Source organism: Schistocerca piceifrons, chromosome 4 (assembly GCF_021461385.2).
Source record: "Schistocerca piceifrons isolate TAMUIC-IGC-003096 chromosome 4, iqSchPice1.1, whole genome shotgun sequence".
In the NCBI taxonomy this organism is placed as follows: domain Eukaryota; kingdom Metazoa; phylum Arthropoda; class Insecta; order Orthoptera; family Acrididae; genus Schistocerca; species Schistocerca piceifrons.
Window position 1 is genome coordinate 114,471,328 of NC_060141.1, and position 25,007 is coordinate 114,496,334.

The 25,007-nt window shown below is 38.5% G+C and overlaps 1 protein-coding gene across 3 annotated transcripts in view; it reads right to left on the bottom strand.

Annotated features, from left to right (window-relative positions):
• The window catches only part of LOC124794971 (3'-5' exoribonuclease 1-like), a 109,224-nt gene extending 93,613 nt beyond the window's left edge, over positions 1-15,611 (bottom strand). For all 3 annotated transcript variants that reach the window (XM_047258701.1, XM_047258700.1, XM_047258699.1), the window contains exons 1-2: positions 15,386-15,611; positions 4,497-4,807 (exon numbers count right to left, since the gene is read on the bottom strand). In XM_047258701.1, the coding sequence (XP_047114657.1) occupies positions 4,497-4,807; positions 15,386-15,412 (338 nt within the window). In that variant the 5' untranslated portion in view covers positions 15,413-15,611. The remainder of the gene's footprint in view (positions 1-4,496; positions 4,808-15,385) is intronic.
• Positions 15,612-25,007: the final 9,396 nt, after the last annotated feature.

A 25,007-nucleotide genomic window follows, 5' to 3' on the forward strand; every position in this document is an offset into this window, starting at 1 on the left:
AATTTTTTATCATTTTGTTCATTGATAATTAAAATGGGGTTCTACTTTACATTTGTGTTTACCTGTATATTAGAATACATTAACATAGTTTCCTGGTTATGACTCAGTACTGAGTGCAATGGTTTCATGTGTACTGTATATGAGACACCGCTCAACAAGGAATACATAACCGTAGTTTGACTGTTGTACTTCTTGCTAATAATTTCGTACAATAAACATGTAACTACACACGATATTGTTTTACTGGTCTTCAACATGTACAGGAATATCTCTTTACACATATTCCTTACAAAGTCTGTAACATCATTTCTCTAGACTGCTCTACAATCATGCAGTTAGATTCTTGAAATAGTGCAGATGGTGTTAGTTTATTGTACCTTCCTAGATTTTTCACAAGCCATGTAAGACTTAAGTTAATGTTGCCTTGACCTAATTGCTTACTTTCATTCTTCGACATGTAACCATGATGGTTGTTACACCACATTTGTTGGCATTATGGTGTTAGTGTTGTGAGTTCTTCCCTCTTTACATTGATTTCATGGTACATGATGAGTGTTCTTTTCCATGTGACTTCTACTTTTATTAGTTGACATGGGTGTTTATTCAGATTGCAGTGTTCTGGTACACTATGTGATCAATAGTATCCGGACACCACCAAAAATGTATGTTTTTCGTATTAGGGGCATTGTGCTGTCACCTACTGCCAGGTACTCCATATCAGCGACCACAGTAGTCATTAGACATTGTGAGAGAGCAGAATGGGGTGCTCCACAGAACTCACAGACTTCGAATATGGTCAGGTGACTGGGTGTCACTTGTGTCATATGTTTGTACGCGAGATTTCCAAACTCCTAAACATCCCTAGGTCCACTGATTCCGATGTGATAGTGAAGTGGAAACGTGAAGGGACACATACAGCACAAAAGCGTACAGACTGACCTCTTCTGTTGACTGACAGAGACCACCAACAGTTGAAGAGGTCGTAATGTGTAATAGGCAGACATCTATCCAGACTTGAAACCTGCTGGCAGATTAAAACTGTGTGCCGGAGTGAGACTCGAACTCGGGACCCTTTCGTAGGCAAGTGCTCTACCAATTGAGCTACCTAAGCATGACTCACGACCCGCCCTCACAGCTTTAATTCCGTCAGTACCTCACCTCCTAACTATCCACACCATCACACAGGAATTCTTAACAGCATCAGGCTCCACTGCAAGTACTATGAAAGTTAGGTGGGAGATGAGAAAACTTGGATTTCATGGTCAAGCGGCTGCTCGTAAGCCACACATCACACCGATAAATGACAAACGACACCTCCCATGGTGTAAGGAGCGTAAACATTGAACAATCAAACAGCGGAAAACTGTTGTGTGGAGTGACAAACCACAATACACAATGTGGCGATATGATGGCAGGGTGTGGGTATGGTGAATGCCCGGTGAACGTCATCTGCCAGCGTATGTAGTGCCAACAGCAAAATTTGGAAGCTGTGGTGTTATGGTATGGTCGTGTTTTTCATGGAGGGGGCTTGCACCCCTTGTTGTTTTGTGTGGCACTATCACAGCATAGGCCTACATTGATGTTTTAAGCACCTTCTTGCTTCCCACTGTTGAAGAGCAATTTGGGGATGGCGACTGCATCTTTCGACACAATCGAGCACCTGTTCATAATGCATGGCCTGTGGCGGAGTGGTTACACAACAAAAACATCCCTGTAATGTACGGGCCTGCACAGAGTCCTGACCTGAATCCTATAAAACACCTTTCGGATGTTTTGGAACGCCAACTTCGTGCCAGGCCTCACCGACCAACATCGATACCTCTCCTCAGTGCAGCACTCCGTGAAGAATGGGCTGCCGTTCCCCAAGAAACCTTCCAGCACCTGATTGAACATATGCCTGGAAGAATGGAAGCTGTCACAAGGTTAAGGGTGGGCCAATACCATACCGAATTCCAGAATTACCAATGGAGGGCGCCATGAACTTGTAAGTCATTTACAGCCAGGTGTCCGAATACTTTTGATCACACAGTGTATATTCATTGACAGCCACATTCTCAATTAACCATCTACTCATAAAGCTACCAACTGACATATTATACACTGTATGGTATATTCTGTTCTGGTGGCTTTTCTGTCGAAGGTCATACTATCCTTTCTTCGCCAGCTTAAGCGCTAGGCTACACGACATATAGAGATACGTGTCTGGTTGTTCTGATTGAAATGAATGTCTTTCTATATAATGCACATGTATTGCAGTACTTTTCCTTAGACTTACTTCATAGCTTATGGTTTTGCATATCATCCAGCCACACGTCTGCTTACCAGCAGACTTATCACTTTCATAATAACTTACTGCTTAGTGGGAATTTGTTACAGTATACTGCATTACATTCATAGTTTAATGTAAATGGATAGATAAAAAAATCTACTCATCAAGCGGTGGCAGGACGACACACACACACACACACACACACACACACACACACACACACACACACACACACACACACACACAGGTTTAACTTTTACAAGCTTTCAGAGCCAGTGGCTCCTCCTCCTGGCAGAAGAGTTGAAGGCAAAGGAAAAAGGAGCCATTGGCTCCGAAAGCATGTAAAAGTTAAATCTTTTTGTGTCTGTTCTCCTGGTGCCACTTACTGAACAAATTTTTTGTCTATCAGTTTACATTATACTGTCAATAATTGATTATTTTTGCTGTTATAGATTCATAGTTTGGTTTACTAAACATGTTTCATTAAATAATTTGCATCTTATGAGTCTGTAATTGATAAATGATATTGATGTAACTTTATATTTTTGTTTTATTAGTTGTTTGTGTATGGAACATGATGATAAGGGGTTCACCTCAGAAAATGGTTTATGTTTTATTAGCATATGACAAAATGGAATCAAATGGTTCACCTTCATTGTGGATTCATCAGATACGACTACACTGTTTTACACTAGTCATTTCACACGTATTGCATTAGCATTACACTGTGATTACCTATTCATCATACGCAATATTGACCACCACTTAGTAGGTTCTTTTTACGATTGTATGACATACATATTTTGCTCCTAGTTTATGATATACAGCGTGCAACTGTTCTCTTATTTTACTCCATAATTTATCTGTAACTTTGATGTAACTTCCTGTACAGTTTGGTATTGTAATGTTATTACACATTACCACTGTATATAAGACTTGCACCACCCGCTTTTGTTATCTGTTTCATACTGTTGTCTGTACACAGGAGCCCGGAGATGGCGTAATATATCGCTGAAACTGGTAGCCCAATAACAGTTTGAAAATCAGACAGCTGAAAGGTGTTTGATTTGACGTTCTCCAATGTGGATTTCTACCAGGGAACTCATCATATCAGATCACAGCTTTATCCTAAGGCAAATTTTAGAAAAGACAATTGAATTCAGGACTGACATGCATCAATTCCTCATATACTACACATTAGCATATGATAGCCTGGTCAGACTGCCATTGTCCTGTGCTTAGACTGGACTAAGAACTCCTGGAAAATTTTTAAGGCTTGTGAGAATGACAGTGATTGAGGTGTAGAATAGAATAAAAATGGGAGTAATGGAGTCTCATCCACTAGATATAAAGTAAGGAGGTATGATGGCGTGTCTCCATTTTTCACATTGCCTTGGAGGTCACGAGGAACACAAACCTGCTGAACAGGGGAATGATCTTTTATAAATCAGTGCAGATACTCACTTATACTGATGACATAGTATAGATACAAGAACTCTGTCTTGAGCAAGTCAGCAGGAATATGGGATTGCATAGCAACTAACAGGAAGCAAAATATATGGCTGCCACAAGAACAAACCACCCTCAATAACACTGGGCTAAATATCTGGGACTGACACTCACCCACCTCGAATAAAACCATGTACCAAAAAAATTATTTTCCGTAATGCCTCGAACTTGGTCACTAACATCGAACAATATTGGAATGCTAAATGTCTTTGAGAGAGAGAGAGAGAGAGAGAGAGAGAGAGAGAGAGAGAGAGAGAGAGAGAGAGAGAGAGAGAGGGGGGGGGGGGGAGTGGGGGGGGGGGGGGAGAGGGGAGAGAGAGAGAGAGAGAGAGAGAGAGAGAGAGAGAGAGAGAGAGAGAGAGAGAGAGAGAGAGAGAAGTAATTCGAAAAATTGTTGATCCAAGCTGTGAAGGAGGGTATAATCATGAACTGTACACTTTAGATACCCACATATCACACAAATAGTGGAATCATCCAGATTGTGATTGGCGGGGCACTTGGCACTGATGAGTGATATGGAAGAAAGTAAGTAAGAGGCTGTTAAGATGAAAATCCAGAGGTCCATCAACCCCACTGAAGACCAGATAGATAGATAAGTCATGGGAGGCCTGCAAAAATGGGCTGCTAGAGTGTTGGATCATGGTAACTGACAAAACTGTTTTAAGAGGCCAAGGTTCACAATGAAATGTACAGGAAAGAAGATGACTTGTTAACTTACGGATAATCTGGTGGATTTACTTCTTCACACGTAGCTTCAAAATCTACAATCACATAATATGGGTAAAGTTTATGAGAAGAAGTCACATTGATTGTAGCCAGCTTCCTTTTCTTATAATAATTCTTCAGGCGCTTTTTTAGAACATCTGTTGATCCTTCTGTGCTCAGTCGTAGGCTCCTCATTTTCTGTATTAGTGTCTGCTTGTTCATTCTATTAACCTGGCCGTTTAACCTCGACAGCTCATGATACACTGCATCACTATAAGGAGAGCTTCCCAGTGTCTTAGGAATGGGCTCTTTAGCATCATCAGCCTGCAAATACACAAACTTTCTTGAAATTCAGCGAACTGATAAGTATTATGCAGTACAAGATTAATAGCAAAATTATTCATAAACCAGTACTTAAGGGGAGCCGGAACGATCCATCTCCTACATGTTAATTTTAGCAAATAAAAGGAACATATTTTCTAAAACCATTAAACATATTGCTCTGAAATTTGGACTAAGTTCAGTGAATATTTCTCTACAAAGCTATAATGCCATGTTAAGAAATATTTATTGGTTTTTGTTTTACAGTTTTTTTTAAACAAATGCTTAATTTTTCCCTAAAATTTTGCACTTTTTCTTCTACAACTCTTGAATTATACAATATTTTTTTTACAATTTGTTATAAAAATGAAGGAAATGAAGTAAACAACATTGTGCATAAATTTCATTGATATGCTGTTAGCAGTTTTTGAGAAAATGTTCATCAAAGATGAAAATTTTAAAATTATGGGAAATGGCTTCCAAAGTTTTTTTAATACATTCCTGCCTCATATGATGGATTTTCAGCATCCTCTTCTTTTTCCAGTGTTAGTTTCCTTTTCACTGGTCTTTTCTTCCCTTTTTATTCAGCACATCAAATTTGATAAAATTTCCTTCATTGTATGTTGCCACTTCATCATACACTCCAAAATGCAATGTTTTTATCTGTACAGACACTCTTTTGGGAATCCTAATCCAAATTAAATTATTTACACTTTGATTTGGATTTTGTGTATTCCCATGAAAACACTTTTCCAATAAACTTGGCTGTGACAACTCTCTGAATACGGGCTTAATAACATCAATTACATCATTTGGCAAACTGTTTTTATGGGCATATTCCTTTCCTGACTGATACTTACACCATGAGTCATCACATGTGGGGCACAGTGCATGTTGTGGGTGCTCATTGTTGATGCAGTATGAAAAAATAATGCCCATACTGCTCTCCTCATATGCTCAATGCTTCTTGTATTTTGCCTAATTGCACACCCATAATACCTCTGCAATCTATCAATTGCTTCATCTGTCAATCTTCCTCTTCCTCCAAGAGTCTTACCATCACTAAGCTTCTGGGTGATTAGATTGCACAAGCAAGCCCCCATGCGCTTCTGTGCATGCCCAATACACTCCTGTTTCTTAATGTGAATTTCAGTGCCATAAGGTTTGAGTTCCTCTACAGCGTTATATCCCTTAGAATCACCATCTCCTAGATAGTTAGTGTATTGTACATTATACCACTCCTGTGATCTGGAAAAAATTGCTTTCACTCCCTCTACTTCCATCGCTCCACTTGTGCCGTGAAAATTTGCTTCACAACTTTCACTATGTTCGTCCTTGGTATTGCCCTTACATCTACAATGTTTTGAGAGAATAGCAACATCAAATACTTTGCAACTGTCTCCACTGGTAGCTGTCACAATTCCATTTAGATATTTATGACCTCTACGTTTCCATTATCCATCTAAAGCAACAGTTAAATCTCTACAATTCCCATTATCTGTCACAGCTTCTTCAACTGCTTTCTTCATTGTTGCTTGAGCAATATCTTCAGCAGAAGATCCCACCAATTCACTATAAAATCCTAACTTGGTTGGTGCTTTTGGCAAGTTCATAATTCCACATAACATTGTCCCTGCAGCACTCCCCTTGCCAATGCAATGCAAGTCATACACTAGCCTATCATTTACATCATACACCTTCTTTCCACTAATACCACTACGAGGAATACTGTTGGAATTAGAAAACAAAACTTCTGCAGCACATTTGTTACACTTCAATAACATTTTACATGCCAAACCAATGCGTGAAGTTATTTTCAATTCCAGTCCTCTTTCTTTGCAAACTTAGCAGAATACGTTATGTTTCAAATTATTAGAGAGCAAAGAAATGTTAATTATTTCATTCACTTCATTACTGTCACTTTCATAGTTTTCAAATTTTTCTTTGCTGTCACAAAGTTTCTTGCTGGAATAAGTTCTATCACATTCATTTGGAGTAGTCGGTGAAGCAGTCTGAGCAGCATCTCCCTTCAAAACAACAAAAGATTTCTCCTTCCACTCATTGTGCCTTTCCTTAAACACTCGATTGCTGAAACGGGGCATACTGACATCCACAAACCAAATACATAAAACAGGTACGAGCAAAATTCGTCAAATATGCAAAATTGAACAGCTAAACAACACAAAGCAAATTCCGTAAGTCAACACACATGGTATAGCATTTATGTTTACCGATATGAACAGTCACTTGTCACAGAGATAAAGCCATACAACGTTGGAAAACAAAACACTGTCTAATTCCGCAAAGATACCCTGCTTGCAGCCCAGCGAGCGGCGCCGTCAGAGGTGACACACCAAGTCGCTACAACCATTTATGCGGTGCGTCAACTTTGCAGCGATAAAAAACACACTTAGAATGGTGAAATTTGATTTGTTTTATTCAGAAAACTCCAAATAATTTTATAATGAAAAAAAACATTAATTTTGTAATTTTCATCATTCCGGCTCCCCTTAACAAACAAATAAAAAGTGATTAGTCAGAACTCCTCACAAATTTAATAATGAAAATTGTTATGCACTTGCCTTTTTCATATTCTGTAGCATTTTCCTGAACTGGAAGAGACTAAAAACTTAATGTGTAGTTTAACCAGTTGATGAAACATTTCATTTCATGGACAGAGATTGAAAAAGATTTTACCTTACCCTTCTTTGACTCCTTGATTCACTGAAAACCCAATCAGTGTCTCAGTCACAGTGGATAAAGAAAGGCTACTCATAAGAACATGTACCTACATTCTTTCAGTTAGCACCACCATTCAGCCCAAGCAGAGGGTTCTAAGAATCTAGGTTCATAGAGCGGAAACAGTCTCAATGATGCAAACTAGCCAAAACAACTGAACCACATATGAGAAGTCTTCTGAAGAATGGTTGTAATAACAAACAAATATGGCAAGCAATTTCATGAAGTACCTGCACATAAAAATAATGTAGGCCTAATAGTTTCTGGGCTAGCACAATGAAGGAAGCTATAGTGGTTAATAAAGAAGGCAATTTGCAGCTGTTCATAGAACGGAATGCCGCCATAGAGGTTAATGTGACACAGGACAAAAACATTACCTTATATAGCAATGGGCAGAGCAGTTGCGGTATCACAGCCGACACCACAGCTGTATAAGGATGAAATCAGTAAAAGCATATGGCACACATTTATCACCTGACAAAATTTCCAAGGAGAGTTTGGAAAAATGCTCACGGACATACAATCACTTGAGATGGACACCCTAGAAGATTTTATTCATTTACATTGCCATAAGACCACATATTTGTACAATACTCTGACTTCTCACTGCATTGCAAATCAATCAGAATCATTAAATGAACACCTCACAATATAATAAATTGCAACCAGCTATTGGCTTTTTGGATACAAAAAAAACACCGCTCTCAGAAAGAGAGAAATTGGATAACATTTACTTTCACATAAGCTACATGGTTTCAAACATAGAACCTCACTCATCATGATGGGCTAAATTCATACAAGCTTCCAAGAAAAATTGTCATGGCTCAATAGCCAATCACTGCTGTGTGCAGTTAATCAAAAGCAAATAACAAAATGTTTGAGGCACCCAGCAATGGAATGTAACTTTTGTTAAGTACAGCCCCTTGGTGTTCAGAGGACCATTCAATACCGAACAGCCACTTTGCTTTCCTCTGCCTTGAGATGTCATATGGATGTAGTGTGGTGGAACACAGGGTCAGCACACCATTCTCCTGGTCATTGTCAGCTACCTACACCTTGGAGCTGCTAATTCTCAATTGGCATTATGAGGCTGAGTGCACCCTGTTCCCATACTCCCACCTTGGAAAAATCCCTGGAAGTAGCAGGAATTGGACATAGGTTCTCCACAGGATGGTCAGACTCATTAGTTGCTCAGTTACAAAGGCAGATGCTGTCATACAAGTAGCAGAATTAATAACAAGAGTAATCTGAAATGAAAAGTCTTCAAAAATGATGTGGTCGCAGAAAAACTGTTATACAGCCATTTCCATGTGATGTTGCAAATGGTGCTTCCCACATTTCCAAACAAGCACATGCACACCTTGCTGGTACACTCAGTCTTGGCTTGGCAGCCATTGGGAAGAGAGCTCCCTTTGGACCCTAATTCCAACTGCAACATTTGTGTAGTTGTTTAGATTTTGAATGCAAAAGGTGTTGAGAAACAACCAAAATTAAGCTTCAATTGATAGAGAGTTGTGCATGGATGTCAAAAGTGTTTGCAAGTGGCGTAGTGTTTATAGCTGCTTGTATTTATGAGGAACAAAGAAGTGGGAGATCATAAATTTCTGACAAGACAGTCACGAGGTGGCATTCATTCATTCACACACCATTTTCCATCAGTCCTCTAATGATGGGATGTGTAACAGTTCAAGTTATACAGGCAGAAGCAACAATTGCTGGCTACTTCTGTAAAGTATACTAGAAACAAATTATGACAAGTGCTAATGTACCCAAACTAATAATTAAGGTAATTACTCCCATATTATATTATTCATGTGTGTTAGAATTTTAAAAAAGACAGTACTACTCCTCTGATACTACTCAGCTGGTACTATTATCTAATATTTCAAACAAAGCATTTTAACTTTACACAGATCAGAATTAGCAGTCTTTATAATGGCAAAATCAGGAACAATGAAATGTAAGTATTAGACAGGAGAATTTACATTCGTGAATCCAAATATTCAGATAAACTGTAGGAGTAGTGGCTAAGGAGGTATTCTTTCATTTTGTGTTTAAATACTTGGGGATTTTTAATGGCTGTGAGATTCCAACTGGCAACTTGTTGTAGACAATAAAACCATAAATGAAGACAGGCAGGTTACTCAGAATGACCTCTGCATTTTGGTTCCTCTCTCAGTGAACACCAAAGTCAAGTACTACCACAGCATTGTTAAACCTGAAGCAACATATGAGACTGAAACACTATTTAAGTTGAACACCAAATTAACAACAAACAAACTCCAGAAAGTAGAGCAAAGAATCATCAGATCAGTAATCAACTTAACAAAGTGTTCTGCCATATATCAAGACTACCAAAAAGTTATTCAACTACTTTTGAAAAAAATAAAACTAAGAATAACTGGTTTAAAGAAGTCCAGGATGATTATAAGAGTTACAAATAACAATGCAACAAATTAAAAACAGAGTAAAACAGACAATTCTTTGAAACAGAGATATAAGGCTTAAACCAAAACACAGTAACATAGCTGATGAAGGAAGATCAGCCACTTCAGAAAGCTGAAAAAGTTTTGGGAGCAGAAGAAGCTAAAAAGCCAATCTGTACTTCAGAAAATATATGGAATAATTGAAGCACTCCAATGTGCACATTAATTATACAAAAAGCTTCCAAAAATCTACACAGAACAGATCGTTCACAACACTGTTCATCATAAACAACAAACAAGGTGATCTAGGGACCCACTTGAAATTGAGCTTATCCATCATAGATATCACTGAACACTATGACTGTATATTAAATTACATATAACTACAGACAGCTGTGACCAAATAAGTGACTGGTCATAGCTATCTGTAGGTATGTTTCATACTATATTGTTTTGATTATGTTCACATAGAGACTTGGCTCACTGATCAAGACAAATCTGTATCAACAATGAGCACCAAGGCACACAGGGCTACAAAAATAAACAAAAATGTCATCATGTTCATTAAAACATGAGGCTACCTCGTTTCTCAGGCAGCTACTAGAATCATTCAGTTTGAGCAAAGAACATGTGGTGGGACTGTGGCTCAAGTGAAGAGTCAGTTAAACTCCACATACTTACATATACACCTGGCAGAATACAGACCCCCTTTGACATAGAATCAATACCAGGAAGTTTCTTTAAGAAATGATGTTTACTGCACTGCAGTTACAAAGTGTAGCACAAATATAAATATAGATTAGGCCTAACATTAACCAAAAGGACAAGTAGGACAATGTGTGAAACTACAATAAGTACTGGAATACAACACTATCATGGTGTTTCTCCAAAAGCCCTACGAGCACGGAAATTTGTTTGTGGATACTTCACAACCAGACAGCGACCAATGTTCATCAGAAACAAAGGCCAAAATGTTGAATTCTGACTTGATCCGTCAATCATTGCATTTTGGAATGACTGCTTGTTTAAATTTCAGGAATGCAGACACTTAAATTATATTTATTCTCCTAATGTTTTGGCTGAAAGTTATACAGCAGAAATATATGGAGACAAAATAGAATGTATGTGGCAGTACGCCAAAAATTTAATGGATCTCACTATTTGTTCCATCAAAGAAAAATCAAGGATAGTTTCCAGCATTCAGCTGCTGTATCAATGTGTGTATAAGTGACATAGTAAGTAGCACTAGTAGTGTTAAAAAAGTTTAAATCTCCCAGGGCCTGACAGTGTGCCTGTCAAGTTATATACAAAATTTATGATTAAATCCACTCTTGACCATAATATTCTTCAGATAACTTGAGTAAGAAAACTTACCACCAATTGGAAAAGAGCACAGATCACACCCATCTAAAACCATGTTGTCACTCATTTCCATTTATACTAGAATTCTAGAATGTTTTCGGGGATCAATCTATCTGGAACAAAATGACGTTATTTGTGTCCACCAGTATGTAGTTAGTTCCACTGATAATTTTGCACGATAAATTGTAGTTATGTGGAACGAGTCATTTTACATTCACATTGCAAAATTATTTGTACATGTTGTTAAGCAGCTTACATGCTGAATATTTCTGAGTGTTTTTCATTTTTATTTTTTATGTCGGATAAGCCTGTCATGTTAATCCTTAATCATGCTTTTCCATGAACAATGTCTTGATGCTTATGGACAGAGGGTAACTAGGTGGATTCAATGACATCAATAACATACGAGACATTTTTATGGACTGATTAACCAGTATCATAATTAGACTGAAAATTTCTTACCATGCATAATTCAACATGGTATCCCCAATAGAGTGTCATCTATCAATGCAGAAGCGAAAGCAGTGTTAGAGAAATGCAACAGGACCATTGATGTTCATATTACATATGAATGATTCATTGGAAAGAAGTTCGAGCCATCTCAGAGTTTTGTATATCAAACAGTTATCTACGAGGAAATATTATCTCCTTAGAAAAATAGTGTTACCCCATTAGAACTTGAGAAAATGTCAGTCAAAAGCAATGACTCATAACTACTTCGTAATACAGTGTTGTACGTCTTATAGGATGTACAAATATAATAGCACTTGACTGTATAAGAAATGAGTTGCATTTATAAACAGACTTGTAATGGAAGTAACAATGGACAGATAAGTGAAGTAGAATTATCACGTAAGCTCACGTGTAGGTAACCGAAATAGCAGTTTTTGTTTATATACTACTGGCCATTAAAATTGCTACACCATGAAGATGACGTGCTACAGATGCGAAATTTAACTGACAGGAAGATGATACTGTGATATGCAAATGATTAGCTTTTCAGAGCATTCACACAAGGTTGGCGCTGGTGGCGACACCTACAATGTGCTGACATGAGGAAAGTTTCCAACCGGTTTCTCATACACACAAAGCAGTTGACGGGCGTTGCCTGGTGAAACTTTGTTGTGATGCCTTGTGTAAGTAGGAGAAATGCGTACCATCACATTCCCGACTTTGATAAAGGTCGGATTGTACCTATCACGATTGAGGTTTATCATATCGCGACATTGCTGCTCGTGTTGGTCGAGATCCAATGACTGTTAGCAGAATATGGAATCGGTGGGTTCAGGAGGGTAATATGGAACGCCGTGCTGGATCCCAACGGCCTCGTATCACTAGCAGTTGAGATGACAGGCATCTTATCTGCAAGGATGTAACAGATTGTGCAGCCACGTCTCGATCCCTGAGTCAACAGATGGGGACGTTTGCAAGACAATAACCACCTGCACAAACAGTTCAACGACATCTGCAGCAGCATGGACTATCAGCTCGGAGACCACGGCTGCGTTTACCCTTGACGTTGCATCACAGACAGGAGCACCTGCGATGGTGTACTCAACGACGAACCTGGGTGCACGAATGGCAAAATGTCATTTTTTCAGATGAATCCAGGTTCTGTTTACAGCATCATGATGGTCACATCCGTGTTTGGCGACATCACGGTGAATGCATATTGGAAGCATGTATTCGTCATCGCCATATTGGTTTATCACCCAGCGTGATGGTATGGGGTGCCATTGGTTACACGCCTCGTTCACCTCTTGTTCGCATTAACGGCGCTTTGAACAGTGGACATTATATTTCAGATGTGTTGTGACCCGTAGCTCTACCTATCATTCGATCCCTGCGAAACCCTACATTTCACCAGGATAATGCACGATCGCATGTTGCAGGTCCTGTACAGGCCTTCCTGGATACAGAAAATGTTCGACTGCTGCCCTGGGCAGCACATTCTGTAGATGTCTCACCAACTGAAAACGTCTGTTCAATGGTGGCCGAGCAACTGGCTCGTCACAATACGCCAGTCACTACTCTTGATGAACTGTGGTATCGTGTTGAAGCTGCATGGGCAACTGTACCTGTACACGCCATCCAATCTCTGTTTGACTCAATGCCCAGGCGTATCAAGGCCATTATTACGGCCAGAGGTGGTTGTTCTGGGTACTGATTTCTCGTGCACCCTAATTGCATGAAAATGTAATCACATGTCAGTTCTAGTATAATATATTTGTCCCATGAATACCCGCTTATCATCTGCATTTCTTCTTGGTGTAGCAATTTTAATGGCCAGTAGTGTATATAGGATACTGGCAAACTGCAGTTTGTTTACCAAATATATTGCTTTTAAGCACTTACAGGAAATTGCAGCATTGTGTGGGATCAGGGTCAGGTCAGACAAAGAAGGCAAAATGATTGAACACAAACAAGGGTGGCAGGAATGGTCACAGTATTTTTTGACAGATGAAAGAGTGACAGAAAAGCTGAAAATCATGTGTGACAAATAATTTAATAAAAGTTCCATATATCTCATGAAAAGCTGTTTAGAAAATTAGCTGACAGTTGAAACTATGAATATTCTTCAGCCTGAAATGTATGGATATCTATGGGTGACTGGATCAGCCTCCTAAGTCACCAAAATATTCATTACATAGCTTCCCAAAAAATTTCCTCAAATTTGATCTTTAACTTAAATTTGAAATTAAAACACCTCTGTCCACACAATATTTTAAGAATCCTCAAGATTTTTAAAACATTTTTGTCTGTGTTTTTGTACTATGTTCTGCGAATTTAAATCTAATGTATCCATCTAGAGGACATTCTACTGTTGCTCTTTGGTTGTCATCATAACTGCTTAGCATGTGTTGTTCACTATAATTTTTGACTGTGAGTCTCTAACTGTTTTATGTACTATTAATGCTGTTATTTTATTACTATTGGTTCTAATGCACATCATCTGCATAATAATACAGATTTTTAAATATGTTTGTACAAAATCACATTCCAAATACTCACCCACTCCATCCTCACCCAGCAGAAGAAGCCATATTACTTTGAATCACAACTTACACGAAATTAAGGCATTTAGATGAGTTAACAACTGATGTCTCACCAATAAAATACATTACTTATCACATAATAGACCATATCATTTCATGTGCAACTATTAAAAACTTTATACATTAGACCATATCATTTCATGTGCAACTATTAAAAACTCTATACATTGAATTTGTCTCTATAAAGATTATCTGTATGTGTATTATGATGTAACTAGCATAGGTACAGTTCATATCTTGCACTTCGTTAGCATAACCTGCAATTGCTGATCAAAAGAATTATTATCATCAAATTTGTATCTGCATTTTTTGAGTTATGTATTGACACGTTCCAGGAAAAGATAGCCTTTTCTTACATGATTTCATAAAACCCCCAGGAAAAAAATTTAAAACACCTAAATAACAAGTGAAACCGGTATGCCATCATTTTTCAATCAAAGCATTAACACTGGCCTGCATCTGACCACTTCAATTAAGTACACAACTTTCATGTTAAAACCAATGTGCACTGCCAGTTCTCACACAAAGTCAAATTTACTTGTTCATCATATGTACAAGAATGATACATCAGAAAACAGCTCTTGAACTTTCATTGCACCTACTGTCTTTTGCACTACATATTAATTCAATGGTGTGTTCATAAAATATTTACAACATTGCAGCACCATAACTTTGTATCATATTACGCCCCTCAAGTGCTGCAAATTACTGACCAAACAGTGAGCAGTGTTAATAAAAAGACGTGTGTATTTCCTTGGTTTCAATCAACTTTACACTCCAACATTTTGGTCTTTGACAGTACTGCAGGTAAGTGATCTGCACAGCCAATTCTGTTTCTTTTCTGTGTACCTTTCAAAAGTGTTTAAATACCGTGGCTACACTCCACAGCACCAGCTTTCTAATAGTTTTATTTAGTCTGTTCTTAACCAAAATTATATTATTACAACCATAGGTAGCTTCAACAGTGAAATATAAGAAAAATCATTGCATCATACTACCTTGGAAGCTTTTGTAGAATTGGCCATCTCAGCAGCTCGTTGTACTATGTAGAACACAACACCCAATCACTGTTCAACAACAAAATCTGAACCATAACAACCCGGCCGAAATGGGAGTTATCGTGGTACAAAACATTACATCAACTTCAATTCCAATGTAAACATTCGCCGTTCATCGCTCCCTCCGATTTCCGACACACTCAAAGATCATAGTGTTTGTAAGATATGAATTGTATATTCAGGAGGGCATCGAGAACCGTTGTAAAACTTGTTTCTTTGCGACCAAAACAATTTACAAAAATTGACAGCCTTGGAATATTTAAAAGGCAAATTGCAGATCCGGCGTTAGTTAAACAAGAAATGGAACTTTTCCGAACATCTTGTTCGGACCAGAGGCATTGAAAATAGTTCAGAGCATACTGTTCCATAACCAGTTATGTTTCAAAACTCACACACATCAATCGAAAGAAGTATGGCGATGTTGGGAAAATGTCTATACGGGGTAGTCGGAAGCAGTTTGAAAAGCTTGTAAAGGTGCTGCAGGGTAGGTTGTGCTGAGAAATAAATGTTAAGAAAGACGTTCGATACGTTGCGTCTTTTTCGAATTAATTAGCACTGAAGGTAGCCAAGCAGGGCGTTGTGCGCGGCACCAGATAACGTACGACATTACTCAGCCTACGGCTCGAGGTCTACCCTTACAACTGTCCCATGTCCAATTTTTATATCGCTCTCTTGTTCGGTTTGAGGAAACCAAAAGAATAACACGTTTAGCGTCACTTTCTCAGGCAAGCCGCATGAATTTGCGCTCGCACCGGTCTGGATGGGTAACCTGAAACTTCGGAAACGGCGTGTGGGGACCGAACAATCGACTGTAACAAATGACTCCAATTAGTGTTGTATATCTTTCATACTTGTACCTCTTGTAATTGTGATTCAGATAAAGCTATCCAGGGTATGAGCATCAACCTCGCCTTTGCACTAAGCATTCCTATAGAGATGATCCTGATTATAACGAGAAATGTCGACTTCACTAGACAAAGGAGGGATAAATGGAGAGGACGACGGCAATATGCTGCCTCCACACTTCAACGCCAGTATGAGTGCTAACCCTGCTCCCCCTCCACCGCCTCTCCCCCCCCCTCCCCCACCACACACACACACACACACACACACACACACACACACACACACACACACACACACACACACAATACATCAACAACAGCGTCTACTACAGTCAACAACGCAAGGTAGGACAGTGTAACAAATGAAATTACAAGCTTTCTGGACGTCCAGACCAGAGCTTTGGTTCTTACAAGCAGAAAACATTTTTGCCAGCACGAAATCAATAATGACATGCAGTTCCATTGTGTTGTGGCACACCTAAATAAATTGCAAATAATTCTCGCCAAAGAGGTTTCACTTTTCCAAAACAAAGGGGATCTCAAAAAAAAAAAATCTTTGCCCCCTCTCCAGAGCTCAGGCTGCAGGGCTGATGGCAGACAACAGTTTAGGCAATAGATCACCATGTCAACTTCTACACGAACTTCATTCTCTATCAGGAATAGACTTAACACAAGAACAATCACTACACACAAAGTGGCTTAAAAGACTCCCCAAAAATATGAAAATCATTTTGGTCATGGACAAAAAGTGCCGGCAGAAAGAGCAGAAGCAATGGCGGCATGCATCGAATTCAAAGCAAACAACGTTGTAGGTGGAATTATTTCGATTGAGAGCTCCGGACTGAGCACGTCAGAATTGAATCAGCACATGAGCGAGGCGCAAGCCCTCACAATGGAACAGTTGGGAGATGCAGTTCACAGTTTGGCTGCACAGGTGGCAGCTCTGAATAACAAACAGTGCACAGGAGAAAGTAGTGACAGCAACGGCTGGGGTCGAAACCACGTGCAAAATGATAAACATTGATGAACAAACAGATCTTCGTGGTGTTGGTTTCACCAAAGATTCACTGAGAAGACTCGCAAATGCTTCACATCATGCCAGTAGCCAAACACATTCAACAACCTCTCTAGGACGCTCAGTTGTTACATACAAACATTAAGTTGCCCGCAGAAATATGTCATTTGTTCGCCTATCGCCCCTTCAATGCCAGGTTCGCAGGAGGCTTTCGCAAAATGTAATCTCCCTGGTGCACAACTGGGTGTGCAACGCAAGAAGATGTCTGCAGTCACGACATTGGCTCCACATCCATCAAGGATACAGATGGCAAGTCTGAACAGAATTTTCCAACAGGATACTATGTTCTGCATACTGGAAACAACAGACAACCAGCTAGGCAGCCTCGAGCTGGTAGCCAGCACAGAAGTAATATGCACAAGGTGTCATCACATCACAGCAACATCTGGTTATGAAAATTTCAGTTGTCAAGGGCAGCACTTTTTTACAGCCACTATCAGGATGTGAAGGTAGGATTCACAACTTTGACAAATTGGGCAAAGCTACTACTCATAACAGGCAGATACTCCCAAAAGGAGTTTCTGGTAGATATGGGTTCACATGTCTGAGTGTTACCTGAAGGATTGTTCCAATTGGACTGTACAGCCACTCCTCTACATTTAACAGGAGCAAATACGTCAGCAATCTAAGCATATGGAAGCATATCATTGGTTTAGATCTTGGCTTTCAAAGAGCACATGATATGGAATTTCTTGATAGCTGATGTCACCAAGCCAATTCAACGTGCTGATTTTTTACACAGTTTCGACTTTGCAGTGGATATTAAGAGAGGACTACTGCAGAAAGCAGTAGACACAGTAGTAGACGAAAACGATGACTGGCACAGCAATAGTACAAGAATCTCCAGGGACCCTGTCAACAGCAAAGGCACAGGTGAAGGCATGACACATCATGGAACATTTCATTCACACCACACCAGAAGAACCAGTAGTGGTCAAACCATAATTTTCTGCAGCTAGGCAAGACATGGAGAGGAAAATGCATAAGAATGTGACAAGGCTATCAGGAGACAGAGGAGATTAAAGGGAATTCGTAGACTGCGCTTCGTGCTATCCAGCAAAATGCGTACCAGTTTGGGAAGTGGAAACGGTGTTGGGAGCGATGTATCAAGAGGAAAGTATTTCGAAGGAGACCATGTACAATAAGTAAAAGGTAAGCGTAGAAAAATTTTGTGGACAAAGTTTCAGAGATTTTTCAGCCAGACCTCGTATGGAGCACAGGAAGAATGACTGAATGCCTTTATGCATGCAGTAATTATTCTAATCTTATCCTCACGGTCCCTATGTGAGTGATATTTAGGAGACTGTGGTATATTCCTGAAATTATCATCTAAAGCCAGATCTTGAAACTTTTTTAATAGACTTTCTTGTAATAGGTTATGCCTGTCTTCAAGAGTTTTCCAGTTCTGTTCCTTCAACATCTCTATGACATACTCCCATAGATCAAACAAACCTGTGGCCATTCGTACTGCCCTTCTCTGTATATGTTGAATATCACCTGTTAATCTAATGGGTTCTACACATTACACTTCGTTTCTATGAAAATTTATCAGTCAGAAAGCTCACATATATAAACAGGGCAACCATCTTTCGATTTACAGAGATACAGTTTACTGTAACAAAAGCACCATATCTCACAGCAAACGAAGCCAAACATTTACAATGTACATAGAACTGGATTAGTTCAGAGAACTGGATTAGTTCAGTAGTTCACAGTGTTGCCACTTCTCACGACACTGGCTTCTGTAAAGGTGGCTATGATCATGCTCATGAAAATCTGCTAAAGAAAATGCTGCTCAGAAACTGATGATTAACTCAATTTTCTCTGAATGAACGGTCAAATTTTTAATAAATGAGTTATTTTGCCCTCACATCGAAAAATAAGACACTAGTATGTAAAAATTTATTTTCTTGTCCTTGGTCCTTTAATGACAGTTCATTAAAATACAACAACACGGGAAAATATATATTGTCTGTAGAAGAACCAGAGAGCTTCAATTTTTTATTGTTCTCCTCTTGTATGTTGTGCGTAGAATAGGTCTACAGATTTCCTTCTTGACCTATTCCTGTGTAATAGGCACAATACGGCTCATTTTGGTAACTGAAAATGTTATTTCATTTTTGGCCTTCATCATAGTTTTTGTAGCTGTCGAAACTCATGATACAGTGAGACAAATCATAATAAAACTCTTTCTCGATACACATGTGCGGTAAACGTCAACACAAATAACGTCCGCCATCTTGTCAGAGCTGCTGTAAATCAACATCTCCCCTAAATAGGCCAAACACACCGTGTCTGACAAATGTCTCAATCATTGGTGTACACAGTCAAACATTTAACAAACATAATTAAGTTTGACAAATTGCTTTTCTATGGGGTCATAATATCCACAGTAAACTGTGTTCACAGTATCGCTGCTTGTGTAACGGTAACTGTACCTCAGTGCAGGCATGTGAGAGCTGGAAACTGCTGCTGAAACAAACCAGCTGTCTTTATGCAAATGAAGCTGTGTTACTGTAACACTAGACAATGATTGAATACATTTGCTTAAAGTTGTAATGAGTTCCTACCACAAGGTATAAGAACATTTTGCCACGTTACCAACTATTTATTTATATACTACACCTATGTGTATTGTTAAGACTATGATCATATGGGATATCAAATGAAATTTGTGACTAGACAGGACTTTTTGGTAGGGTGAATGCAGCTTGTTATCTTGGATGGAGAGTCATTGTCAGATGTAGAATTAACTTTGGGTGGTCCCCATGGAAGTGTATTGCGATCCTTGCTGTTCAAGTTGTGTGTTAATGACCTTACTGACAATATTAATAGTAACCTCAGACTTTTTGCAGATGGTGCAGTAATCTATTATGAAATAATCTCTGAAAGAATCTGCATAAATATTCAGTCAGATCTCGATAAGATTTCAAAGTGGTGAAAAGATTTACAAACTGCTTTAAATGTTCAGAAATGTAAACTTGTACACTTCGCAAAACTAAAAAATGTAGTGTTCTCTGACTACAATATCAGTAAGTCACTGTTGGATTCAACCAAATCATACAAATACCTTAGTGTAACATTTTGTAGGAATATCAAATGGAATGAGCACATTTGCTCAGTCGTGATAAAGCAGATCCCAGACTTCGGTTTGTTGATAGAATGCTGCGGAAGTGCAGTCAGTCTACAAAGGAGATTGTTTACAAATCGCTTGAGAAACCCACTTGAGAGTATTGCTCAAGTTAATGGGATCTGCACCAAATTGGACTAATGAGGTGTATTGCACATATACAGAGAAGAGCAGCACAAATGGTCACAGGTTTCTTTGATCTATGGGAGAGTACCACAGAGATACTGAAGAAGCTGAACTGGAAGACACTTGAAGATAGATGTAAACTATGCTGAGAAAGTCTGTTAACAAACTTTCAAGAACTGGCTTTAAATGATAATTCTAGAGTATACTACAATCCCCTATATATTGCACACATAGGGATCAAGAGGATAAGATTAGAATAATTACTGTACACACAGAGGCATTCAAACAATCATTCTTCCCATGGTCCATACCTGAATGGAACAGGAAGAAAACCTAATAATTGGTATGTGGAATGTATCCTCTACCATGCAGTTCACTGTGAGTTGCAAAGTTAGATGTAGAAGATAAAATTAACATTTTTCGCTATAAAGTTGGGTTTCTATAGCCATGAATTACACACACGGGCATGACCCCACCACCACTCACATAAGTGAACTTAAACCAGGAAACTCCTTGTTGGCACACTCTCATATCAACTTATGTTTAAGGTACGAAAAACTTAAAACGCATTTAACAATCTTTCTCACACTAAGTCACAATCCTACCAACACCTACAACCTTCAGCAATTGCCATTAGGTGGATCTACTCCCATTCCACTTTCATTAATTCGACGGTGTAGGTCTTGAGTCGTTTGTTTACATCTTTGTGTAGTTATGCCATGTTAAAATGATGGACGTAGTCTTTAAGTAATTAAATAAAAGATTTGTGAAAAGGCTATAATTTCTTAAACTACATGACAGAAATCTGATTATAGCATTCAGATATTCTTTATAATCATTCATTTGTAATAAAGACACACAGCTGTAGAAATTCATGATACAGTGAGATAAACTATAATAAAACTCTTTGTCGACAAACACGTGTAGCAATATGTCAGCAAAATAACATCCGTCTTATACAGCACTTTTGCAACTGCATACTTAAGCCTCTCAGGAACTATTCCTTGCTTAAGTGAAGGATCAAAAATATGGCAAAGGACTTAACTTACATGCCTGCAGCAGTACTTTAATAATTTCTTAGAAATTTTGTCAGTCCCAGTACAGTTTTCACTTTTCAGAGATTTAATAACTCTTTCAATTTTTTGAACGTGACCTTTGTTACCTTCATGTGTTGTACTGAGCCAGGTACTCTGGCTTTCAAAACATTGATGGCTTGGTTCATGGAGCCTTGTAAACCTATTTTTTCTGTTACTGTTAAAAATGTTTGTTTAATGTGTCTGCAACTATTTTTGGATTGCTAACAAGATGACCCTCACTTTTTATTTGGATATTCTGTATGTTGTTTCTGACCAGACAATAATGCCAAAACTGTGTCTTTTCATGCCATTTACTTTTGATGTCTTTCCAAATCGGATCTTTATCTTATTCATGAGCAATGTCCTTTAAAGATGTGGCAATGAAGTTTTCAAAGGCGATTTCCTGAATGTAAAGAATACTGAAATTTTTCTCGAGGTTGTCTTCTGTGTTAGTTTTCTCAAGCCCAGCCAGTGCAGGTGATAGTGAATCCGCAACAATGTTCTCCTTGCCAGGAATTTAGACTATTGTGAAGAGGAATTCTTGAAGAAACAATGCCCAACGTTTTAACATGTCATGATTTAATTTTGAAGACATAAGAAATTCTAATGCATGATGATCACTGTATACTTTTACGTGTTTATCAGAAAGAAAGAAACGGAATTAGTTAAATGCCCAAACGATAGTTAAAGCTTCTAATTCAGTAACGGAATAATTTTTTTACAGATTTTGTTAGCACGTGGCTAGCAAAAGCAATGGTTTTCTGAATAGTAGTGTCATTTTTTATGGCTTCTTGAAATAAATGGGCACCAAGACCGACCTTAGAAGAATCCGTGATAAGGAAGAAATCTTGTGACAGATCGGGGTGAGCTAGTATTGGTGCGTTAAGTAGCGCTTCTTTCTAAGAATTAAATGTGCCTGTTTGTCCCAGCTCCAAACAGTATTTTTTCCAGTGAGAGAACAAAGTTTTGGTGTCACTAGAATTTACATATTCAGAAAACGACAGTAAAAATTTATGAGGCCTAGAAAACCGCATACTTGTTTTTTTGTGGATGGAACTGGAATGGCTCTGATTGCTTCTAACTTTTCAGGATCAGGCTGAACGCCTTCAGAAGAAATAATTCACCTTTGTCCTACCGAATTCAGACTTTTCTAAGTTAACTGTAATTTCAGATTCTGCAAAAATACGTAACACACTGTTGAGGATGCGATTACATTGTTCGTGTGAGGCTTCTGCTATTGCAATATCGTCCACATTTTAAGGTGATGTGACGTTTTAAGAATTCAGGTAATGTGGAATTTAGACCACGAATGAATGCTGCCAAAGAAATGTTCAAACCAAGAGGAAGTTTTCGAAGTTGATAACAAACGCCGAAACAAAGAAAAGCTATGTATTTTCTATATTCTTTATGGAGTTAGATATGATAAAAGCTGGATCTGAGGTCAATAGAAGACAACACTTTTACACCATTAAAATTTCGAAGAAGTTATTGCAACGTTTGCGGCCTGTCTGTTTCAGGAATGATGATAATATTTTTTGTCACCAATGTAAGACAAGACTGATCGATCCACTTTTCTTCTCAACTACATGTAATGGATTGTTGTATGAGCTTACTGCAGGCTCAATAATTCCCTCGTCAAGCACAGATTGGTCTCTATAATGTGCCGGAATTAAGTATGGTCTAACACAAAATTTAGAATGCTCACGAACACGAAATTCGTATTGAAATCCTTTGATTGCTCCTGTTTTATGAGTAAAAACTGTGTAATGTGCTTGTAAAATCTCAAAAAGGTCCTGCCTATCAGTGTCATTACAATTCTCAATTGTCTGAATTTTATTCTGAATTAACTCATTTGTATCAAATACGCCGTCGATTTCATCCCTGTCAATACTTGCAGAGTGATTGATAGTGTCAAGTTCCGTCGAGAGTTCCGACCTCTTGTGTAACAAGAGGTAAAGCCGATTAATTTCCTCGTCATGGTTTGAGAGCCAATCTTCAAATTTCAAAGCTATTGACTTACCTTCTTTCTCTAAATTTATTTCAGCATCGTGAAAGTGTAAGATTGCTTTGTATTCATTCAAAAAGTCTACTCCCAACATAATGTTTGTAGACAATAATGGAGCGATAAGAAAGTTCATAGTGAATCTGTGGTTTTGACAAAAGAATTCTAAGTTGGTTTATTGGCGTACATCTACACTTTTTCCAAAAATTGTACCTTGTAATTTAATCTTACATAAAGGAAGTGTGGGGCAATCATTCGATTTGTTGCATCTGCTAAAAGCCGTTTCACTAATTACTGAAATGGGACTGCAAGAGTCAAGTACTGCCATAAATTTTAGGTCATTTACTGTAATGTGAATTACAGGTTATGCAATGTTGTTACGTTTTACATCGTGTTCCTGGAGTATGATGTCCATAATGTCTTATACTTTTACGTAATTAATAGCCACAGCAGCTACATCGTCAGCTTCATAAGTACGTTTTGTGGCTGTCAGCGGTGTGAGTCATTGTCTACTGTCTATTTGTTATCGTGCATTATTATTGAGATTTAGAGATCTAACCGCTACAATTTCAGCTTGTCGAGAGAGCCCTTCCCTGTTTGAATCCCTCCAGTTCTGTTTAAATTCTGGTCTACTGTTAATGTTATATCGTCTGCCGTCATGTCGGTAGTGTCTGTAATTTCTTTCTTGTCGGTCACTTGGTAGAGAATTTTTCCATGCGTCGTAAGTGCGCCATAGAACGTTGCATCTGAAGTTATTCTGTCTCCCTTGATAATAATTATTTTGGTATCAATATTGTCTGTTTCTCTGATTGTCTCTGTCATACTCATTACTGCAGTGAGGTGATCTTTCCCTGTAATTATTATTACTCTCCCAACGGTTGTCATATGGGTGGTGTCTGTTTTGGTCACGATTTGCGTTGTAAGAATAGCCTTGTCATGTCCAGTTATTATTTCTGCCATGGCGGAATTGTGATTGATGTGACCTGTAATGATTGTTATCCTGTTTTCGCATCCTGCGACTGTCTGTGTCAATTTCTAATTCTTGTAAGAGTCCCTGAAAACCTTCGATGTCGTCTTTGCAACGTCCTGCCAAAATAATATGTCTTAAATGTTCAGGCAATTTGATTAAGCAAATGCGGATGAGTTCTGAGGGGCTGTATGGGTTTGACAGGTACCGATTTTTGTGCAACATGTCTTCAAAATATTTTGATGGACTCGAAAATTCAGACTGTTCAAAATGATTCATCATTATGACGCTATGTTTTACTCGGTCTTGTGTAGCTTGAGACCAATATGCTGTGACAATCG